The 24,390-nt window shown below is 27.6% G+C and overlaps 1 protein-coding gene across 1 annotated transcript in view; it reads left to right on the top strand.

Annotated features, from left to right (window-relative positions):
* Positions 1 to 24,390, top strand: part of Gycalpha99B (guanylate cyclase 1 soluble subunit alpha 2) — a 364,604-nt gene that overhangs the window by 123,247 nt on the left and 216,967 nt on the right. Inside the window, exons 3-4 of the mRNA XM_043040687.3 lie at positions 11,858 to 11,928; positions 19,567 to 19,697. Coding sequence (XP_042896621.2) covers positions 11,858 to 11,928; positions 19,567 to 19,697 — 202 coding nt within the window. The remainder of the gene's footprint in view (positions 1 to 11,857; positions 11,929 to 19,566; positions 19,698 to 24,390) is intronic.

Raw genomic sequence — 24,390 nt, 5'->3', positions numbered from 1 at the left:
CAGAAGGTTTTGTGTATGATTTTATCATTCAAGCTATTGTCTTCACTTATTAATTGGCATATTTAATGCAATCCCATCGAACCATTAAGATAAAGTCCTAGTACTTACAAATCCAACAGTTTTATCAAGAGTAATTTAAGATGCTTGCTTCTTCTCTTTTTTTCACACTCTTACTAGAAATTATTTTACGTAAGCGAACTGGTTTTCTAATCCCTTTTTTACACCAATTTATTTGAAATTCGGAATAAGAGATGCCAAAATATGTGAATTGAGAAAAAAATGATACTGCCTTAGAAAGGCATAATTAATGTCATTGAGTATCTGCATTGTTGAAATTATGACGAGGAAATGTTAAGACAAAGTTTAAACTAACATGATAGAACTTGCGAAACGAAAATCAGTTCGAAATTTCACCCACACTAACTTTATGTTTTCTGTAGTCATTAAGACTTCACTCAAAAATCATAAATTGTGAACGTCAGTGAACTATTCAAACTCTGAATATTTTTTTTTAATGGCGGGCACTTGGAGCTATTGTCCATTGGCCACAGAAAGTGCCAGAACTGCTAATTCTCTTTTCGTTACCCAGTGGGCACCTGTGGCGAAGCCACGGCGGTGGAACAGCGTCGCCCACGTCACACTACCACAACCCGTTTATAGGGCGGGTCACATTCACACATTCACACACAAAGGAGAAAGGACATAGAACACAGATAGAGGGAAAGAAACATCCATGCCTTGCCCGGGATTCGAACCCAGAACCTTTCTGATGCAAGGACAGTTCCCTGCCCCCTACACAGACTGGTCGGCAAACTCTGAATATAATATAATATAATATAATATAATATAATATAATATAATATAATATAATATAATATAATATAATATAATATAATATAATATAATATAATATAATATAATATAATATAATATAATATAATATAATATAATATAATATAATATAATATAATATTTAAATAAATAAAATTTTACAAAGGAAAACCTAGTCGTGGCGTAACAGTTGAAAAGTACTGCTCTGAAATATTTATTATTTTAAATATAAAAATATGCTCAATAAATGAAAGGAGAATGGCATTTATATTACAAACAGGAAGATATTGATATTTTCAAAACCGTGTAATTGGTTGTTGGGCACATGTCCAAACAGTTGCAGGTAATACTTTTCAGTATCATTAAATAAATTGTAGATAAAGCCTGTAACTCCCTGTTGATTGAGTTTCCCTAATAATAAACTTAAAGTTGCGCTGGTTCAGAAAATCAAGATTTTCTTATATGATTTTCTGTTAAAAAATTTATAACTTATATATCTGCACTGTTAGAAATATTTCGGAAAAAAAGGTTAAATAGCAATTCATTTAATTGTTATTTTATCATATTCAAACAAAATTCAAGCTGTAAACTGTGAGAAAAACCGTTCATTAACTGCTTTCACCGAATACGGTTAAACAACAGGAATTTTATCGCATCAACAACGTTCATCGAATGAGTCAGTTAGTTCATCGCAAATGCGTTCTCATTATAGCCGAGAGGGCTAATCTGTAAATCTCATGACTGACGGAATAGAGGTTCGAGTACCATCGTTGATACCGCACTATTTCCTTCATTTTCTTCAACACATAAAGAGTTCTGCTCTCCCCAATTTGTGATCCAAACTAATAGAATTCGACACACACATTCACGCATGGATGGCAGCAACATAAAGCTGCCAAGTTAACTATGTTCAGTTAAATTTCTTTTTTGCTGTCTTGAAACCAAGTTAGTTATAAATGGTAAAAAAAAACATACAATTCTGTATTTATGATTTTTTTTAACCATATACAAGTAGTAAACGGTTTCAAAACTGTTAAGCTAAAAATGGTTTCATACCGTAAACTTTACGGTTAATTGGACGGTCGGACTCCTGCCGGTTATTTACCATGATCTTAGAAAAAAATTCTAACAGTGTGAAGACTATGAACAAAATAAATAAATAAATAAGTAAATAAATAGAAGACAGCAGAAAAATTGATTGGTTTTCATTTATTACGCTATGAAAAAGTCCCCTTACCCCGACAAATAAAGAATTAATGCATTAAAATTTTCTTCTAAAATTATTTATGTTGGCTTTAGGCAAATATTATTAATTAAAGAAGATTTTACGATAAGGATTATTTTTAATTATAATTGGCTTGAAATAAACAGAGCATTTTGTTTTCAAGAAAAGTTTAGAGATGTAAATTGGTAATTTTTTGTTTTATGTCCTTTGGAAATGGGTGTGGAAAAAAAATTCTCTGTTTGGAATAAATGAAAATTCATTTAAGGGATTAAAATAACTTTAATCTCAATGGATTTGAGATGCTGTTTTATCAGTGAATGTTTCGATAACAGAAAGAAAATAAATCTTTTCAAATATAAATATTTAAAATAATTGGCATTTATTGAAGGAGGTAAATATGGTGTATTAAAAATATGAAAATGTGATTTCGGAAATATTTTTTAAAAAATAACTAATTATCTTATTTAAATAAAGAAAATTATATCAAACTGCTTAAATTATATATTAAAGTTATTTGATTTGTTTTAGAAATTTCTTATCGAAAATAATATAGCGTTCTAAGATAATATAGCGCTACAAAAAAGGGATAACCGCTATGCTAGATAAATATTTCTTAGTATTCAAAAATGGTTTAAAATCAGAATATAGAAAATAAATATAATAAAAAAATACAATATTTATCATGCACAAAAAGTGCAAAATAAGTAAGAAAAAATTGTTTAAGACTTAAAATGGTTTACTTATCTTAATAAGATAAAAATCAATGAAATATGTTTTGAGAGTATATTAATAAATATGTCCTGAGTAGTCAAAACAAAAGATAGTTTGTTAAGTATAAAAATAAAAAAAGTTTCCCTGCAGCACAAAAATTGGAAAAAAAAGCAAATTTCTTTAAATCTTTCTTATTTTACTTTAAGAAATAACAATCAATTGCTAACAATAACAGTACTAACTAATACAACAATAGCACACAGTAAGTCTGGAACACTAGTTATCTCATCCCCTGCTATGAAAAAGTTAAGGGATCTAGTTCTATCTAACAACAATAGTGGAAAATGCTCACACCTAGCTCAGAAGCATTTACAACATTTATACATTATTTTCGCTTCGGTTTGACCGATTTTCGCACACTGTGGATATTAGCATGAACTTTTTGTCTTACACGCTGCTATACATCCACAGAAATAAAAGTTCGCCGTTACAAAATGTTGACATATCTTCAGCTTTGTTATAATGATACCTATATTTTAATTTTTAAATATTTAGTTTTCAATAATTTGTAAAATTAACAATTTATAAGAATAAATTTCTATCCACTTTCGTTCGATTAAGTCGAATTCGAATTCGTAAACAAAATATAATTGGTAAAACAAAAATTCGTTATGATATTTTTTTTTAAATAATTCAAATTTTGTCACCAGCCTCTTTTCCTAATTTCATTAAATAAATTAAAAATTTATAACTTTAAAACTGTATTTTTTTTTTTCTTTAAAAACAGAATTTCTTTTCTTCTTTTTTTTTTTTTTTAGAAAACTAATTTTTTTAAATATACCTATTGTAAATTTCATGGACAAATAAAGTTTTTAGTTTTGCGATATTTATCGCTTTAAATTTGAATAAAAATGTGAAAAAAATTGGCCATGACGAAAAAGTATTTATAGATTATCATTCTTTGAGTTTCAATCGAAGGAAAAAAGAAACAGTTAAAGATGGTATTGAAAGGGTAACTTGCAGATTAATTAGTTCTCTTGATTTGGAAGTAAAAATGTGTCTAAAATATTTTCTTTTTGTATTAGTTGCAGACATACACATAATTTAAGAAGTAATTTTAGGCCAAACAAATGTTTAGAATCGCAAAAATACTTTCAAATGCGTCATAAATCATACAACTGGAAGATTCACCTCTAAGATACTTATAATAAAAGCAAATTTCATAGATTTTTCATTCGAGTTTTAATTTAGCAAAAACGTTTGGTATTATAAAAACTACCTGCAGAAATCTGTTATTCAAGAACTTTGGAATTCATGAATTGAAACAATAGAATCTTTATTCTAATTTAATAATTTAATCTTTTCATTTTAGCCTTTTAATCGCAAAGCACTTCATTAAAGAGAAACTTCGTAAAGTATTATTTTATAATCAATGAAGCTCTTCGTTTGTGCAATCAATGAAACTTGGTGCTGCGTTTAAGATAAAAATTGTAGTTTTTTTTGTAATTTGTATTTTAGTAATCACTTCGAAATAGATAAAATAGATTTTATATGTGATATTAGAATCTTAAAAAATTCTATAAATAAAACTTTCCGTTTTGGGTACGTTCTTTGCAAATTTGATCTCGCGGTATAATTTAGATACAAGCATAATTTTTCACCATTAAAAAAACTGATACAATTTTTTAAACAATTAAACAAATCAAACAATTCAACAAATTGTCAGAATCGTTGTAACCTCTATACCCTTTATCAATCATTCATTGTATTGGAAATAAGCATTCTGCTTAAAATTTTGTGCCTGTTACTTAGAAATGGGATGAAAAGGAAAAAGTAGAGTAAATAAAATAAGTAAATAAGCATAATCAAGTATATTCCTTTAAAGTTAATCAATAATACGGCTTTCAATAAGTAGTTGATATGTTTAAATTACTAAAAGAATCTCAGTTTATTCCTTTAAATTCAAGATTAGATGTTGTCGTTAACTAATTAAGAACTGTCTTCGTAATTTGTTTACCAAAGTTAAAAAAAAATTAGTTCAGTCTATAAGTATTAGAAGTTAACAGTTTAACAAAGAGAACTTTGTGTTTGTTGAAGAATTTAATTTTACTTCTAACTTCTTAAATAAAGCGTGACGTGCATTTTAGAAATGTCATGTCTTACAAATCTTGAGAGCTATTTTAAAACTTAAGAATCTTTTAAGAAGTTTTGTATTAAAATGTAAATGCTTAAATACTTTTTTTAAGTTACTTCCATACTATTGTAAATCCGATTTTGAAATATTTAGTTTTGAATTTTTTTTTGCTTGTTTTGTTTTATCTTAGTGTTGTGTACTGAAACATGCTATTCAGGCATCGAAATTTTAAAAAAAAATTATGAGAAGGGGAATGAAGAGTGTTTAAAATCAGTTGAAAAACAATCTCTTAAAAATTTTTTTAAACCGATCTTCTCATACCTAAACTACAAATTATTTTTTAAAATTTTGTTTGCTTTAAAATGTTTGCAAATAATGAATTTAGAGAACAGACTTTGTGTTAGACTTCATATTAATATTTAAATAATTTACATATTATGCCACAATGCAAAAAATAAAACGTTTTAAAAAAATACTATCAATTTTTTTTCTGGTAGGGTGCAAGTACACAATTTCTATACAATATTTATATATATATATATATAGATATAAATATTGTATACATATATATATATATATATATATAGATATAAATATTGTTATATATATATATATATATATATATATATATATATATATATATATATATATATATATATATATATATATATATATATATATATATATATATATATATATATATATATATATATATATATATATATATATATATTTGTATGTATGTATATAACATAAAAAGCTTCAATTAATCTTTTTATGTTATTCCTTTTCTGTAAGTCCTTTTCTTTTCTTAATTTATTATTCAAAACGAAACGCTTTCTCACACTTTTAAATTAACATCCTGCACTTTAATCTATTTATAGTTCAAGTATGCATTAATTAAAAGTTAGACATTTTTCCCCTTGTTCTTTGTGGGAATCGCACGACCTATTTAAAAAACAATTACAAATACTAAGATTCCCATTATTCCTTAAAACGAGACACTCTACGGATTTTCTTTGCAAGATTTTCCCTAACAACATATGGAGCAACCCGACGAGTTTGTGATGTATATATATGTGTGTTTATATATATATATATATATATATATATATATATATATATATATACACTCATGGACAAAAAAAAATTAGGGTTCCGAAAAGGAGTCGTCCAAATGAAACGAAATTTACATACGTAATGACTACTTTGATATAAGTAAATGAGTAAGAAATCAAAGAAAAAGGATAATTTATTACAGAGAAAAAGGCAAAAGAACGGAGGAGTTAATACCCCGTTGCACCCCCTCTATCGCGAATGCACGATCATTGAGGCATACAAGCTCTGTATGATGTCTTGAGACATTTCGTTCCATATTTCCTAGCTTCTAGTTCGTTCAAACTCGTGGGATGCCCAACTCGCAGTCCCAAATGATCCCAGATATGCTTGATTGGAGACATATTTGGGGATCGGGCCGGGAAGGGTAGTAACAGTACGGAGGCAGTCTTGTGACACCATTGCCGTATGAGGCCGAACATTGTCTTGTGGAAAAATGGCTCCTCAAACGGAGGCGTCGATGGGTGGGCGCATTTATTTCTTGCTGCGCTGATTTTTCTGTACATGAGTATATATATATATATATATATATATATATATATATATATATATATATATATATATATATATATATATATATATATATATATATATATATATATATATATTTGTGTGTGTGGGTGTGGGTGTGTCCAGTTTTCTTCCTCCACGTAGAGTTCTAAAATTGATAGCCGCAACACTGCCTCTACTAATTTCGAAGCTTGCAAACCATGCAATTATATTCATAAATCATTTTAGAATATAATGATGAAATAGCAATAATTTCAAACGTAAGGGATTAAATACTTGGAAGTATATATATATATATATATAATGCATTGAAATCGGTTAAAGTACAATGTGTATCTAGTTGATCAAAAATCGATACTCTGTGAAAAGTGTCATCCACAAGAAAAATTCCATTCGAGAATATGACGATCTCTACAATAGGTAGAAGAAAAAAGAATTCTGTAAATGGCTTGTACGTCTTCCAACAAAATATCACAGATGAATATTTCAAAAGACGCATTTCTAAAAATTGCTATAGAAATATCTTACAGGATTTCTAAAGGAATTTTATATAAAAGCCATATATAAAAATACTGTTGAGGAAATAATGTACTGTAGAATGCTTGCTGTTAGTGCGTGTATAAGAAGAAAAAGGAGAAGTCTATGTGCTTTATATTATTATGTATATTGTGAATTTCGAATAAAGATACTAAAATTTAGACAATAAGTTAGATCTTTTAAGAATTGCTAAAGTAAAAGGTTTGTATTTTTCTTATTTCGTACCGATGTCTTAAATTTACATATTTTTGGTGAGAAAATTTCAGCTATGTCATTATTTTAGACTTGCTATTATTTAGTAGTTGACAATTCATACACATTTATAGGAATAACTAGAAAGTTTACAAGGAAATTGACATATATTATAATATCATAATTTTTTTAAGTTTGATTGCGCGTTGCTTTAATACCCTAAAAGTGGTTCTATGTTATGTATATTTATTGCTCGTTTGGCAAAAGTTTGGTGATTATTTTTAAAGATTCTTTTCAAATTAAACGTTTTTAAAAATTTATATTGTGTTCTCTCTGTGATTAGAGAATATACGAGTTTTGCGTCTTATTTTCACCACGAAGGTATAGTTTTATACAAAACTCCAACTTATTTATCAAACGATAAAGATAGTTTCTTTTTAAAGTAGAATTAAGTTGGTTGCAAGCTCTGCAAGATGGACAAGAAATTTATTCGAGTACAAGAGAATTCTAACTTTACTTGGTGTAAAGTGAACCTTGTTGCAGAGACTGGAATTGCCTGGTCTGTTGGGCGTTATGGCAATGTCTAAGAAGTCGTAAGTTTGATCCCAGCCGGATGAAAACTCCCCGTGTGAGTGGTGCGCATTAATTCAATCCGGTCACAAAGTCCTCTATGTTCCCATAACAAATTATACCTCTTGGGGTGCTGAATGGGAGATTGATCGTTTTCCGGTTCTGGTCAAAATTACGATCTGTGGATGAAGCAATGGATGTATGTATGGTTCCGCCCTATAAACGGGCTGTGACGTGTGACTGAACTTGTGTTCTGGGCCAGAGATGGGGCCACTGAAAAACATGAAATGCACTCTCTGTCTTAAATTCATTTGGTTTCACGAAACATGCTTGCTGATATTGGCAATTGACGTTAAAAACAGCAGCAGCCTGTTTCTTTTTAAAAAATTGGCATATAATTAGTAATTATCTATGCTTTAGAAAAGATGCTATAATTATTTAAATATTAGTAAAAAATTATGTATGAAAATAAAGCAAAATGAAAACAAAATTGAAATTAATTATTACATGTCTTTTTATTTGTTTTTCAAATACCAAAATATTTTAAATTTTATTTGATTTGATTTTACTTAAAAATTAGAAGCCTTTTAAAGACTAAATTGAGACATAATTTGCAACCGACTATGGTGCCTTAAAAATTTTATGATGAATGAATTTATAACTGAATATCTAGAATGTATAAAGGCCTTACTCCCTTTTAAACTATTGGATTGGTAAGTAAAAAATGCAAGGAATAATTATTTTAATAATATTTTGAAGATCCTCGCCTATGAATTGGATTAGCAAGGTAAGAGTTCATTTAAGGGTGTTTTAATATATCGGTAGAATGTAATAGAATAAAATGTATCTCCCTAAATAACTTTTATTCTAATGATCGGATTTTCACTTACTAAGTGCCAATCTTAATGGTTTGAACGGCTGATCTCAAAAATGCTGATTAGTTAAAGCTAATTTTTAAAGTTACAGAAGCAGATATAAAAACGATCGATTCTGAATAAATTTATCTTCGTTTCGGCTGATTTGAGTTTTGACTGTTAAAATATAAAGTCAGAATAGTCGTAATCTGGAAATTATAGCCTGATAATTTAGACAAGAGAACGGTTGAAAGTCCGGGCAGCTTACTGTTAATTTCACTTTTTAAATTTTTCTTCTAATTCTTGTAACTTTTTTACTGAATTAGAAACATTTTGCTCACAATTATAAAATTTATTTATCTGAAGATAAGTCCGTGGAACAAATAAGTTTTAACAATCATTTATTACCAATTTATTTAATAATGGTAGAAAAAAGATTGATATGTATGGTATATTTATTTTTTGACCATTTAAGTGACAAACTGCAAAATTTGGACGAAACGAGTCAAATACATTCTGAGATACGAAAATTTAAATATATAAACTTTTTGAAATCCTATAATTCAGAAATTGTTTAATCATTTTTTCAAGTTTTGCTCTTATTAATTTTAAGTTGGGCAATTTAAAATGACGTAAAACCAGGTATATCTAACAATTTAAATTTTTTTGAACCGTTATTAAACAAACTAGCAAAAAAATAATGAATGATTACTAAAAATTACTTTTTTAAATCAGGAAAATTTTAAAATCTTTAAATAAACAAATTTATAAATTTGTGCAAGAAGCTTTCGATTCACTTCAAACTTTTTTGTGATATGGGGAAATAGGCTAAAAGAAATATTAATTAGTCTGAACTTTTACCACAGGCCTGATTATATTGAGTCTATATATCTACAGGGGGGCTGCCTCCTGTTTTGGTAATCAAAAATCCAAATCCGTGGAACGAAGAGGCTCGGAGGAAAAAATTTTTTATGTCTGATTCTGTAAATTATATAATAATTAGTACCAATTAATTAGCATATTTGATGTAAATCTTCAATTAACATTGACACTAAGTAAGTAAACATCCGTCCACTGGAAAAAGTTAATCAAGGTGATATATTTTTATATTACTCACATTTATCTTTATTTGAGTATTACTCAGTTAAAGAACATTCCATATAAGGCAGTATAAGCATTAATTCGTGTTTTGAATAACAGTACCAGCATTACGGATATGACTAGGGAAATTAAGTGATGAACCTTCGATTAATTAACATTGAAAATAAGTCCGTAGAAATCCGATCATTAGAAACAAAGTTAATCAGGATGATTTATTTTTTGACGCACTGTACATGTTTTTATTTCCCACATTTATCTTTATTGGGGTATCATACAGTTTAAATACATTTCTATATTAAGCAGTATAAACAGTAACTCATGCTTTAAATAACATTACGGATGTGACTAAGGAAATTATTCTATAATTTTAACTCTCGCTGCAGCAGTTTCCTAACAGTTTCAATCCTCACGTGATCATCATAACTAGGCTGAGAATTTACTTCTCAATGTCAGTCAATGTCTGCTCGTTAAAGAGCTCTGATTGATGCATATTTGTTTCCAAATTTTCAAAATTATAATCATTTGTGTCAGCAAGATAACTAAACATGCCACATTTAGTGAGAAACAATTTAAAGTGCGATCAATAAATAGGGACCATGCACAAATTGTTTCAGGAAATTCATATAGTAAGGAATTATCACAATTGTATGCCTATACTTTTATTAAATATACATTGAGTTTAAGGTTTTTATGCATTGTTAGATAACTCTTAAAGTGTGTCGTTGAATAAAAGGAAATCTCTTTGAATTACATTTTAAGCAATTTTTAAATTCTTTGCTGCTGTTTTTTTAAATTTTATTTCCCACCTTTAAGCATTTTTTTCATACGTTTTAATAAATGAACTTAGTTTAGTTTATTGTTGTCTTCAATGGATTTATTGCTAGCTAATAATCAGATAGTCATGCTAATCGGAGCTTTTACTGACATACGTGTTTTGATTTTGTTTTTTTTGAAATATAAAGAATAATTAATGTCGGCAATTGGTTACTCACGAAAAAAAGTATTAAAAAAGCAGATTATATCCCTGAAAAATAATTAGGTGTCATGACCTATAATAATGCAGTTATTGTAAAGATAGACACTGTGCAAATTGACTATATTCTCGCATTGTGCATTTGTTTCATTTTAAAAGAAACTGAAATCAGTGTTGACTTAAAAAGTTTAGTATAAAAAATCAAGCAAATTATTTTGCAAAACTTTAACAATAACATAATTTAATGAGTTCCCGTGTTTCATATATTTATTTTTCTTTTCATACTTAAAATATTTAAACTACAAGCACTTATTATTGGTTCCTAAACTAAACTTTTAATTCGAATTAAAACACTTCAGTATCGTAATTATTTTAAAAAGAGGTGAAAAAGAAAATAAATATTGTTTTGCTCTTATTAATCTACCTTTTCAAATTTTTAATACAAATACTAGCATGGAAGAAAGAGAAATTAATTGCAGTATAAAACTGTTTACTTTATTTACGTTCTTGCATGCGTTTAAAATTAAAACACTCAAACAATTATTGTTGTTGCAAATATCAACTGTTATTCTATTAAAGTTAATTTAACACCAGTGTTGCTTTAAATATTTGTATTTAAATATTTTTATTTATTTTTTTAGTAATTTACATTTCAAAAAGAAAGAACCGATTTTTCATTCCAATATTAACAATAACGTACAATATGTTGTATTAACTAATATTCTAGTTATTCTTAATTTCTTAATAAAAATGTATTTTTAACTGTATTTTTTCATTTACTTTCGAAATTTTTATAGTTTGCATATTTTTTTTTATTCACCGAATATATTGCATTTTATTAATTATCTTAAATATGGTTGACTATGCATATTATTTTTTTTCCTATTCACATAAAATAGATTCTACTACACTCATATAAATAATATTTTTATTAGTTATGTTCTTCACAATTTTAACTGCAATTACCATGAATAAATAATCGAATTAAATCCTTCATAAATAAATCATATTTAAAAGCTTTAAAATAAGTAGCTTAACTTAATTGCATGAAAGAAACTATTTGAGACATTTTGCAATATTATTTTTATTCCTTTCTGTTTAAGGCCAATCTTCTATGGATTAGTTTAAAAGAGATACTACTTTCAAAGGATCCAGCCTTGTGGGCAGCAGTCAAGTAAGTCATTTATTCATTATTTGAACACTTAATCGTGGAAATTTTAATACGTTTGTATATTTGTTTCATGTATTTACTCTAATGAAATCTGTAGTGTTACTCTTTGTAAAGTGCATTTAATATTTGATATTACAATTTAGGTAAATGATTTTTTTTATCTACGATTACATAAATATGTAAAACTCCTTGATTTAAGAAAATATTTCAAAAGTATAATTAAAAAATTCAGTGAGTCTGATTACAATTGAAGAAATGAGTGATTTATGTAATAAAAAAAATTAAAATTGAAGATCATGTGGCGTTACAATAAATTTTATAACTTTAGTTGACACTTGAAAATTTATTGAGAACAATAAAACACTCGAAGGAATATCTTTTTAATTTTAAAAACACTTAATTTAGCCTTTTAATTAAAGATAGCATATTTAAGTTGCACTAACCTGTATTTAATAATCTTCAAAAGAAAAACTGGTTATAAGTTTTAATGAACTTGAAGTTTTTCAATTTTGTTTTAATAAATACCTGTAAATCTTAGGTGCTTTTTTAAAAAGCTGCATTTGTTGATAAGTCCTAAAATAGTTTATAATTGTACAGTGCTCAAAATAAAATACTGATCACCCTGAATAACTTTTGCTCTAATGATCGGATCTTTGTGTTCTATAACTCAGTCTTAATGGTTTTATGGGATGATTTCAAATATACTAATTAATTAGGGCAGACGATATTTTAAAGTACGAAATCAGACACAAAAATCTACTTCCTCTGAATAAACATACCTTTCTTTTAACGGATTCGGATTTGCAATCTCCAAAATAAAGGGGGTAGCCACAATATGGGAAATATGGTATCAACAGTTTGATCCAGAGAGCGTTCCAAAGATTGGAACCCTTAATTTTAGTTTCACATTTTGCGTATATCCTCTTACATTTTGCGTAGAGAACTTTTTAGGCGAAATGAAGATTTCCATGCAAAATATAACTATTAGTTAATAATTGTTATTTTTCATTACTTCATTTAATAATAGCTGAAAAAAGTTTGAACTGTAAGGTATATAATTTCTTAGATCATTTCAAAGAATGCACTTTTATAGAGCAAATTACAAAATTTGAGCGAAGTCGTTTGTATAGTTCTTGAGAAATCTTATTTTCAAAATACGACTTTTTCAAAAGTTATTCAGGGTGGTCCATTTATTTTTTTGCATATTGCTCAACTTTTTTATAATGATTTATTCTAAATGATAATAATAATTAAAAAGAACTGGAAATAAAATTAGATGCTACTAATTTTTAGAATGGCAAGTATTTTTTTAAACAATATTAATAGCATCATTGCAAATTTAAGCTCTTAAATAAATAAATTTTCTATCTTCATCATGAATTTGAATGACAAAAATTGTATTTTTTTGCAAATGTTTTGGAAAATTGTTTCTATTCTTGTCTATAAAAAACTGTTTCAACAAATTAAGATAAGAGAAAAACATAAAACGTTTAAAAAGAATAATACAATTTATTTATATCAAGCTAAATTATATATTTGTTGATAAGAATTACATTGAGAAACTTTATAATAAATTTGAATTCTGAAATATAAGATGATTAATTTGATATTTACTTTTACTCTAATTTTTTTCTATTTTTATAATGAAAAGTTTTATTCTATATAAATTAATTTTAAAAGAAATTTCTGAATTTATTTTTAAAAAGAATTAAACGCTGTTCTATCAACATAGTTTTAAAAAGTTGTGCTTCTTAACTGAGAAAAAAAATCAATGCTGGAAAAAGTATTAAGTTTCAAGAAATTCAATTTTTAATTCAAAAGATTAAATTCTGGATTAAGCTATTAAGTATTTTTTAAAGTTTTAAAATCTCAGAAATTTTTTAATTAAGCAATATGAAGAGATATCTAAACTCCTAAACCAAATTAACTGGATTAAACTAATTTAATTCATTTAATATTTTTATTCCTTTAATTTCAAATTTTGTTAATTATTATATCAATTTGTTAATTATTTCGGTTGGATTTTTGTCACATAGATAATTTTCATTCATTTAAGCTTTTATTAGAGAATAATAATCACTAATAGAGTAATAGAAAATTTGAGAATATTATAGGTGTTTTTCTCATAAGAATCATTTCTATAACTATGCGTTATTATAAGAACAATTTATGACTGTACTATTTAAGTCTAAATAAATTGATCATGAATTTTAACAATAAAAGAAAAAAAGAAAATGCAAATAAATAATAATATGTAGCTAAACATGAGTCATTTTAGGAGTAATTTAGGTTCGTAACATAGCCTCCACAGTATGTTTATAGTTAAAAATGACCTTTCACGAAATTTTTTATCATGAAATGGGAGCATCACAAAACTATTGTTTTCAATAATGGAATATATGTTTTCTTTAACTTATAATTTCTCAGAAAAATGACTTTTCAGTGATTTAGATGTTCCTGAAAAACTTTGAAAAATAAATAAATGTATTTGATCTTTTTTTTTGTTGCAAAACCAGGCCTTTACTTTTTACATATTCACAAAATTATCGATAAATTTTGACCATTTCACAAAATGTCTTGAATAATCCCCGGATAAATCTTATGTAGTTATAACTGTAGTTTATAACTATAGTGTATATAGTATGAAATTATGTAGTTCATAGATCTAAAATTATTGTTCTAGTTAATGGCAAAATATTTTTACTAATTCTAAGTTATTCAAACCAAATTTATCTTGCCCTAGCGTGAATTTCACTTTATTCAGGAGAAAACGGCGTAATTTAGCATCATTATTTTAAAAGAAATTAATATGATTATTTATTTTAAAAAATTTTTAAATACATATTTAACAAGTTTTAACATTCCCTTCAAGACCTTTTTTTCTTTCTGATTTACAATTCAAGCTTTTTCAATCATTCAATTATTGACTTACTATTATCCTTAATGAGTGTTAAGAATACAAATAACTATTTACGATCAAATAAAAACTTTATTGATTTCTAATTAATGTCAAAATATTTTAATTATTTTAAGATATTCAAAACAAATTTAACTTACACTCCCGTGAATTTCTCTTCAGTTAGGTTAAAACGACGTATTTTAAAATCATTTTTTAAAAAATTTATGTGATTATTATTTTTCATAATTTTAAAGCGACACGTTCATGTCTTATTACATTCCTTATAATTTTTTTTGATAGACATTTCAAATAGTTTCAGTCATTAAAATGTTCCAGTATTGACTTACCATTATCATTAATGAGTGTTGAAAAACAATTAACTATTTATGATCAAATAAAAATGCAGCACGCCTTATTGATTTTTTTTATCTAATGTTCGTTTGGAAATAGTTTTCAATATCTTTAATATCTAATGATCGCTCGTAGTTAACGATAATGATGTGTGTGAAGTATTTTTCTCTAAATTAGAAATTCTTTCACGTTTGCTTTAAGGACATCTCAAGAACTGTTAGAAAAAATAATTTCAGAATTAATATTTGAACACTCAAATATATATTGCACTCATAAAATTTTACATTGATAAAACAACGAGTAATATTTTTTTTCAATTTAAGAATATAATTATACCCATTCCTTTTGAAGTATGAAAGACTGTTATCGACTCTTTTATTTTTTGGAAAAACAGATATATCAAAAAAAAAATTTCTCTTAAAAACGGTCCATTTACAATATTTTTCATTTTAAAAACGAAACCTTAGCGAAGCCCTTATTAAACAGTGGCAACAATACCACCATTAACCGGTGCTCTGTAAAGTACATTGTAAGAAATAAAAAAAAAAGAAAGAAAGAAAGCAAAGACATATCTTTCTGAATAAGTTTTATCTAATGATCGAATCTTTACGTTCTAGTACTCAATCTGAATAGTTAGAGTTGGTGACCTCAAATATCGTAATCCATTAGTACAGACGATATTTTAAATTACAAAATCAGACTCAAAAAATGCACTTTTTCTGAATAAGCTAATCTTTTTCTCGCCGAATTCAGATTTTTGACCCCCAAAATATAAGGGGTAGCTGCAATCTGGGAAATATGGTCCTAATAGTTCAGTCAGGTGTTAATTTTACTTTTCGCGTATTTCGCCATATCTCGAAAAAGTTTCAGCTAATTGAAAACTTTTTACACACTATTCTAAAATTCGTTTATCCAAGGAAAATCCCATGCAAAAAATAAATTTAAGTAAATATTTGTTATTTTTTCATTATTTGTTAGATAATAGTCGAAAAATTTGGAGTTGTATGGTGTACAATTTTTTAAATCATTTTAAAGTATCCAATTTTACATAAGAAAATAAAAATGTGAGAAAAGACGGTAGAATAGTTCCTGAGAAGTCGAATTTTCGATAAGTCATAAATTTAGAAATTGATTTCTCGGGAGCTATTGAACCGATTTCGCATTCATTCTTTAAAATGAAGTAAAAAAGTTGGATATTTTAAAATATTTTTTTTTTACTGTTATTACACAAAATAATAAAAAGTAATGAATATTTACTAAAACTTATTTTTTGCAGGGATTTACCTTCGAATAAATGAATTTTATACTTTTTGTAAAAGTTTTTTAATTCTCTATAAAGTTCTCGAGATATGACGAAATACGCAAAAGAAATTAACATTAGGGGCTACGAAGTTTGGATCGCTCTCCTGACAAAACTATAAGATTAATAAATGTTATTAAATTAAATAATTCAAAATAAAAAATATTTACTAAATTTTTTTGTGTGGAATTATCTTTGGAAAAACTTATTTTATAACTGTGGGCAAACATTTTTCAATTCTTTTTATAATGCGAAATACGCAAAAATTGAAATTAACATTAACACGTCCAAACTTTAGATCACTCTCCTGATCAAACTATGGGGACCATTTTTCCCAGATAGTAGCTACCCCCTATATTTTGGGGTCAAAAATCCGAATCCGCTGAAAAAAAGGTATGTTTATTCAGAGACACCGCGTTTTTCTGTCTGATTTCAAGCTTAAAATATCATCCTCACTAATTAACAGATTTGAGCTCTCCCCCCCCCCCCTCAAATCATTTATATGGAGTTCCAGTTCGTGAAGATCTGATCATTAGATCAAAAGTTATTTTTGTATTGGCTCCCTGTGTACTGTAAACTATTCCGAACCAAATTACGGTAAAAAGTAGACAACCTGGTTGCAGCATCAGTAAAAACCATTTTCATAGCTAACTTTTGTACCACAATTTTTACAGTAATATTTATTTAGTTAAATAAATACAATGATTTTACTTTTAATATTACTGTAAAAATTACGGTATATAGGGGTTATGGCTCCGTTAAATTTCAAAGTAAAGATGGATTATACGGTGATATACTCCTGCCCACTGGGTGCCGGCTATTTTATATCGTAATTCAATTCAGATTTGTTTACTGTGAGTAGATGGGGAGAAATATAATAAAATGAAAAATGAGTTTCTACATAATTGCTTTAATGAAAAAAAAATACTCTTTTTTATTAATTTATTCGTATTTCAATCTAAAAGTTTTTTGTTTTTCTTAAAATTGAAGGATGCTGCAAAAAAAAAAACCCCGGACAAACGGTTGAGTTTGGACAGTTATTGATATAATTTTCTTAAAAACAAATTAATTAACAAACTTTAACAAACTATAAAAAAATAAACTTTTACTAATGAATAAGTTTAATTAGTTTCAAAGTGGCTGCTTTTTGCAAGGGATGCCGAGACACAAACACTTACTGAAATTTTCAGCAATTGCTCGCAAATCAGAGCTGGGAGAGATTTTTTTTCACTGATGCAAACCTCTTTACCATCCGCTAAGCTTATCACTCTCAAAACAATAGGATCTGTTCTATAGATACTCCAAGCACCTATTCAATTGTTGAACATCACCAAAATGTAAGGACTGTTGGTCTGGGGCGGATTTTGCGCAAGTTGCAAATTCCACCACAAACACCCTGGTTTTTGTGCATCAGGGCTGTAAAACAAGTCAAAAATTGTACTAGGGGGGACATTCTAGATGATGTTGTACCCCCAAGGTTCAAAAAGCACTTCAATAATACAAACTGGAAGTTTCAACGAGGCTTAAAAGACAAGACCTCTCAAGGCCAAAAAGAGGCAAACAAAGCGCATTTTCTGACATAATATCATTTGAAAAATGGCAACTCTATTCGCCAGACTTTAATCCTATGAATTACAGTGTATCATCCATTTTGGAGTCAAGGCCTCGCACTACATCAGCCAAAAGGTCGGATTTTCTGAAGCAACCGTTTCAGCGGGGAAAATATAGATTAAATACAGAGGACTTGCGGCTCATTGTTGAAAATAACAACAAGCCTTTGCGCCTCTGTATCGCCCTAAATTGGGACCACTTTGAAATCAAGTTAATTTATTTATTAAGAAAAGTCTACTCGTATATTTATTTGTTTTATTTTGTTAACTTATTTATTTTTTATTAAGTTGCATTAAAAATTGGTTATCTGAGTTTTTTGTTGCACCCTGTTCAAAAATAGCATCTTGTTTTCAGCAATAAACAGTGAATAAGCAATTTTCTACATTTATTTCGTTCTGACTCTCACACAAACAGTCTTTGCATCATAGCACATGCACTCTTGGCATTATAATTTTTTGCCAACAGACAAGTTGGCTTTTTAAGGCTACTTATTCACTGTTTATTGCTAAGTACACTTCTGACCTTTTTTTCCATTCCAAAAGTACCGGGGACTGCGACTGATTATTTTCATCTTCAGAAATCTGCAAAATTTATTATTTGATTTAATATTGAAAAGTTCTAAAAAAAACTTCCTTTAGTCTAATTATTTAAATCTTAAGATCTAAATCCAAAAAATGTCAATTAGAACATATCTTCTTTAAGCTGTTTAATATATTAATAACTCTTTAAGTGTAAATATATGAGAAATTAAGAATTAAAAAAAGCACAGTTAATGAAATAATACTTAATCAATAATATAATTTAGTTGCTTTCTGAAATCTAGAGAAAAAAGGGGGTAGAGTCGTTTTTTGTCTAATTTTTTAAAAATAACTTTTCCATAAATGTGGAACAAAGACAAAACAATTTATGAACTGTTCAAAGTCTATATGACAATTTTAACTTATTTCCTATAAAAAATAATGCAATTTTCTCTTATTACTTTATTTCCCCGTTCTTTCATCCATTTGTTTTAAGGTTATATACAATTAAGAACATTTTCTAAGTACATCGTAACCGTATTAAAATTCCATTAAACACATCGTAGCCGAAATTTTTTTGTTGTATTTTTGTTATCTTAAGTTAGGCATAGTTTAGGCATAGTTAGGGATCTAATTCTTTGATTATAACTCCTATCCAACTAATATTTGTTCACTTTACAAACACTTATGAATAAACATTCTTTGAAACTTTGAAGAATAAGTTCGCTGAACCTCGATATTACGATAATTTGTTTCAATCTTATTCATGTTTTCTCTCATGCTTAAACATAGTATTGAATAATGTCTAGAAGAATTCATTTGCATGCAAATGTTTTTTAACTTGGCCACATATGAAAGTTGTAGCTAGTTCCAACAAGCAAGAATTTGAATAGATTATTATTATTTTCATATTTCATTATTTACGTATTTTATTGATAACTAATTATATAAAACTATTTTAGGCACAATATAAAAAACAAACAGAACCCTTCAGAAGAAATCACTTCAGTAGAAGATTTGACTTCGGGAGAAGAAAACGAAATTGTTCAAGAAATATTTCTCGATTCACTCGGTTTCGCCGCCCCAAGATACGGTAATTGTTTGTATACATACATTTTTATTATTTTTTTCATTCTTATAATAGTAATAATATCAAATTTGATGTGAAGAAATGATTAAAGAAAAAATATATACATAATGAAATTTTAATACACGTGTTGTTGATTTTAAAAGGAAAAGTAAAGAAAATTACGATATATAAAACTAAGAGAATATTTTTTTTAGTCGTGGAAAATCATTTTCTCTCAAAAGTGTCTAGTCTATCGCTAAAAGAAGGGTTTCAAATCTTTAACTGATTTTAGTTTATTCAGTATGCTGACAAAATCTGCCTTAATTTGGATATCTCTAAAATATTTTTAGGAGGGTAACTCTAAATATAATGCACCCGTTTTTTCAAATTACAAAAATCCATTTTATTACGTTAATATTAACACACTTTCAAAGGTTTGACTTATGTCTTTTTTTCTACATAATCGATAAATCAGACAATGCAATTTATAGGCTGTAGGAGGTTCTATTTTTATTTATTTATTTTACTTAATTCTCTTTCTTGCCTTTCTCGTAAGAATGCATTGAACTTTGATTTTAATTTCGTCTTCAGAGCAGAATCATTTAAGGACCAAGTTGGTTGAGTTTATGCCTACTGTAACTACAATAATGGTGACATATACTAAGAAGCTCTGGTAGGTCATTGCCTTTTTTCATGCCGTGTACTTAAGAATGCAATGGAATTCATTTTTCACTTCATCTTTATAGCCCACTCGCTTAAAGACAGAGTAGGTTAAGTTTCTGCCTGCTGTAACGACAATAAATGCTGACAGATTTATTTTGAATTGATTTTATTTAATATAATAAGGTTAGTTTCACTATTTAAGATATCTTATATTAGAATTGTGGTCTGTGAAAAGGTGGAACTAAAAATTTAAGATTTAAAAAAATTAAGGCAAATAGAGGTCTAAAAATAAAAATTTTTGAAAATAAAATTTATATATTTATATTTTTGAAAAAATTGAAAAAAAAAAGATATCAAACAACTTGTAACTTAAAATCATTGTTCAAAACAATTATGAAAGATAAATGCGTTTTCAAAAGATAACGCTAGGTGATATCAAATCATCGTTATTTGACCTCGGGCGCTATATTACAAAGCGTAGCACACTCTCTATAACTTATTAGAGTTTACTTTTATTCATATTATATAAATCAATTAATAAATGCAACTAATGGAAGATTAAATTTGCAAAATTAGAAAATTATTTTGTTTGCAAAAAAGTTAATAATCTTTTCTTGTTTAGTTTTATTCTATTAGTATTCTAAATAGAATGTAACTATACAATACATATATATTTAAAGAAGGTATGGAATTAATTCTCGTTATTTTTAAAATAAAAATTTAATTATAATTAATTAAAAGTGACTCGAAATTTATTTTATGTTTATTTGTTGATGGAAATTCTTAAGGAAGTATATATAAATGCTTATTAAAGTTATGATGCATAATTACCCTAATTAGAATGTCAAAATCTTTATTTTTCATAAATTTTAAGGAATTATAAAAGAAAGTCACAATGATAGTTTCACAAACTTAATTTGTTTTCGTCGAATAAATGCAAAAATGATAATATACTGACTTTACCGAATACAAAATTAAAAAAATAATATATACGTTCAACGCTTGTTATAATATATATATATTTGCATTGCATATCAATTACTGTACTTGGAATCTCTTAAACTCATTTCACACTTCACATCACATCACATCTCATTTCACAGATAAAAAGCTTCAATAATTTATTTATTACAAATGTTATTAAATAATAACTACATTAAAATTACGTCACGACCATCAAATATCACCTTATATTAGTGGTTGGATAGTAAAGAAAATAACATAAATTATGATTATACTACAATTCAATACAAAGAGAAAAAATTAAAAAAAAATTCTTTTAGTTCTATAAAAAGTGGAAAAAAATTGCAGAAATAGTTTATTATGGAACGAAAAAATCAGCATAGTATAAAGCAAAAATTGAGTCAAAACTTTTAAAATAATTATTATTTTTAATAATGAGCTTAAATTTTTGAAAAAATATTTTTTGGGTGAATAGTGATAGTTGCTATTGTTTAAATAAGAATAAAATGATCCATCATCACTCTTAAAAGAAATATATGAAATTTTCATAAAAATCATTATAAATCAAAAAAAAATTACTCTTCTTTTTTATTGTCATTTTGCAAGAATATTAAAAAATTTGCAAGCATCAGATCTTATGCTGCAACTAAGATTATGGGTGTTGAACCACGGAAGTTCATGGTTTGAAATTTTTGGAATCTATATATATATATATATATATATATATACACTGAGTGGCACAAATTATTATGACCACCCCTTCAGTACGGCGCATTGCGCCCCTATACGGCTCAATGTGCGTCGAACAGTCCGTTCAGAGACGTTCACAGTTGCTTCTTGATTAAGATCACTTGCAATTTGTCACACTGTTGCTATCCTGTTGCGCTGCACAACCCTGGCCAGCCTTCTCTCTGATCGAGCATTCAGTACCCTGTGACGACCACAAGTCTGACGTTGAGACCCGGTTTTTTGCTTGATTGTTCATTCTTTGTACACATTAACAACTGCTGCTCTAGAACACTCCACAAGTGCAGCCGTTTTGCTCATACTCGTTCCGACACATCTCGCACCCACAATCATTCCACGTTGAAATTCAGTTAAATCACTTTTCTTTCCAATATCTGAGCAAGCAACACAGTATAACTGATGACTCACTTGTCCAGCATTCCCGTGTTATAGTTATCTTGCCCTCTAGCGGCTGCGCTGTGACGCAATAACTCATTTGCATAAAACTCTGAGGTAGTCATAATAATTTGGCCTCTCAGTGTATATATATATATCAGTGGGTTTTGTCACATCTTGGTGGTATGCAAGTCAATGATCAGGTAGATATACTTACAAAAAACCCAATATCAATCTTCATTAGAACAACTCATTCAATTGTATGACATTGTACACGTTAAACCAGGGAAACTTAAAACGTTTTTGAATAAAACTGAGGTTAATAATTTGCACAAACCAAATAAAGGTGAAACCTGAGTAAAATATTTGAAAATATACGAAACTGCTAGAAATTTTTTAATAGTAAACCACACAGCAAAATTGGCAAAACGTTTGCCGCAAAGCGCACATTCTTCACCAATGTAGAGGAAAGTTGCCTAAATCGTATTTCTCCTAAATCATACCACCTATAATTTCTAAAGAATCAGTGAGTTGAAAATGCTTTGGTGGCTAAATTAGGAGGGTTTTTTTACATGAAGAATCCATGCAGAATAATTAAGTAGCTGCCTGCGTGTATTAAGTTTTTATCTAAGTTAATCGGCATTTCAAGTTATCATTGTAATTTTGGAACAGACAGTGTAAGAATATAACAGAACTAAAGTTATGTATAGATGGTTATTAAATACAGCTTAGTATTTAAAAACAAATTATTCATCATACGTTTTACTTGTTCATTTGCAAGAGAACTATTGTGAGGTTTAAAATAATGCTTTGTTTAAAACGTGACTCTTTGCCAAAAATTGCACCTTCAGAGCCTGATCTGAGCATTCGCCACCTCGCCAACTGTGATAAAATTATAAATTAGGCGAATAAATTTTTATTTTGGTGAAAGTATTCGCGAATGATTTTTTCCACAGGAAAGAAAAATATATATTTAACACGATCATGAAAATTACGTCAAAATGAATTTTCTAAGCAAATTAGCATTCTTTACAGTAATTTTCGTTAGATGCCCCTCATAACCAATTAGAATTGGATCTAAATAATACATGCCTGAAGCAAGCTACCATACAATAATTTTCTATGGAAAAAAATATTAAGATTTGCATTTGGCAGAGACTATTGAAAATTAGCTAATAATTTTGATGTTTGGCTAGTTTAATATCTAATAATTTGAAATCTTTAAGGCTGGCTTTATCCTCTTGTGGGCTCCTAAATCATACTTGTTCGATTTAGACGACAATTATAAGCTCTACGTTTGCCGTAATATATTATAATGCTAGTTTAATCTACTTTAATGATAATTTAATTTGTTTTAACAATTTAGCTTATTATTATGAGGTTTATAATTATAATAGGGCTGCAACTACTTAAAATTATGTTAAAGGACTTAAATGCTCTTGTTCTGTTGCCTGTCCTATTGATCCCTAAGTTTTTAGAGAAACTGTTTTTTTGACAATCGAAAATCTAATCCTGGTCATGAATTAATTCTATCCAAGGGATAAGCCCTCTCGTGATTCAATTAATCATATGTCTACAAGACATTTACCAGACTAATCTGCTCCTGGCCTTCTTATGCACTTTAGGTTTTAATGGAGTCAATTTCAATATCCAAGATTCCAAAACATTAGTAGAAGATTACCGAATAAACTTAACTCTTCAATGAAAAAGCAAAAGAACAACGGATGAATATAGAAACAAAATTAGATTGAAAACTCTCAAATTTAGTTCAATACAGTAGATTAGCAGTCTCTAAAAACCAAATATCAAACCTAGTTTGTCCTATGTTAACATAGGATGATGTGAACATTAAAGTTGAATCTGGTTAATGATTTTTGCTCTGTGTGTGGAACTGATTCAGTTAAGATAATGTTTGATGGGAGGTACAGTCCGCAAAAAAAAAAAGATATCACCCTGAATAACTTTCGTT

This window comes from Parasteatoda tepidariorum, chromosome 11 (genome assembly GCF_982258835.1).
Source record: "Parasteatoda tepidariorum strain Cologne lab strain chromosome 11, Ptep-v5.0, whole genome shotgun sequence".
Lineage (NCBI taxonomy): Eukaryota > Metazoa > Arthropoda > Arachnida > Araneae > Theridiidae > Parasteatoda > Parasteatoda tepidariorum.
This window is presented reverse-complemented; position numbering and strand designations above follow the sequence as displayed.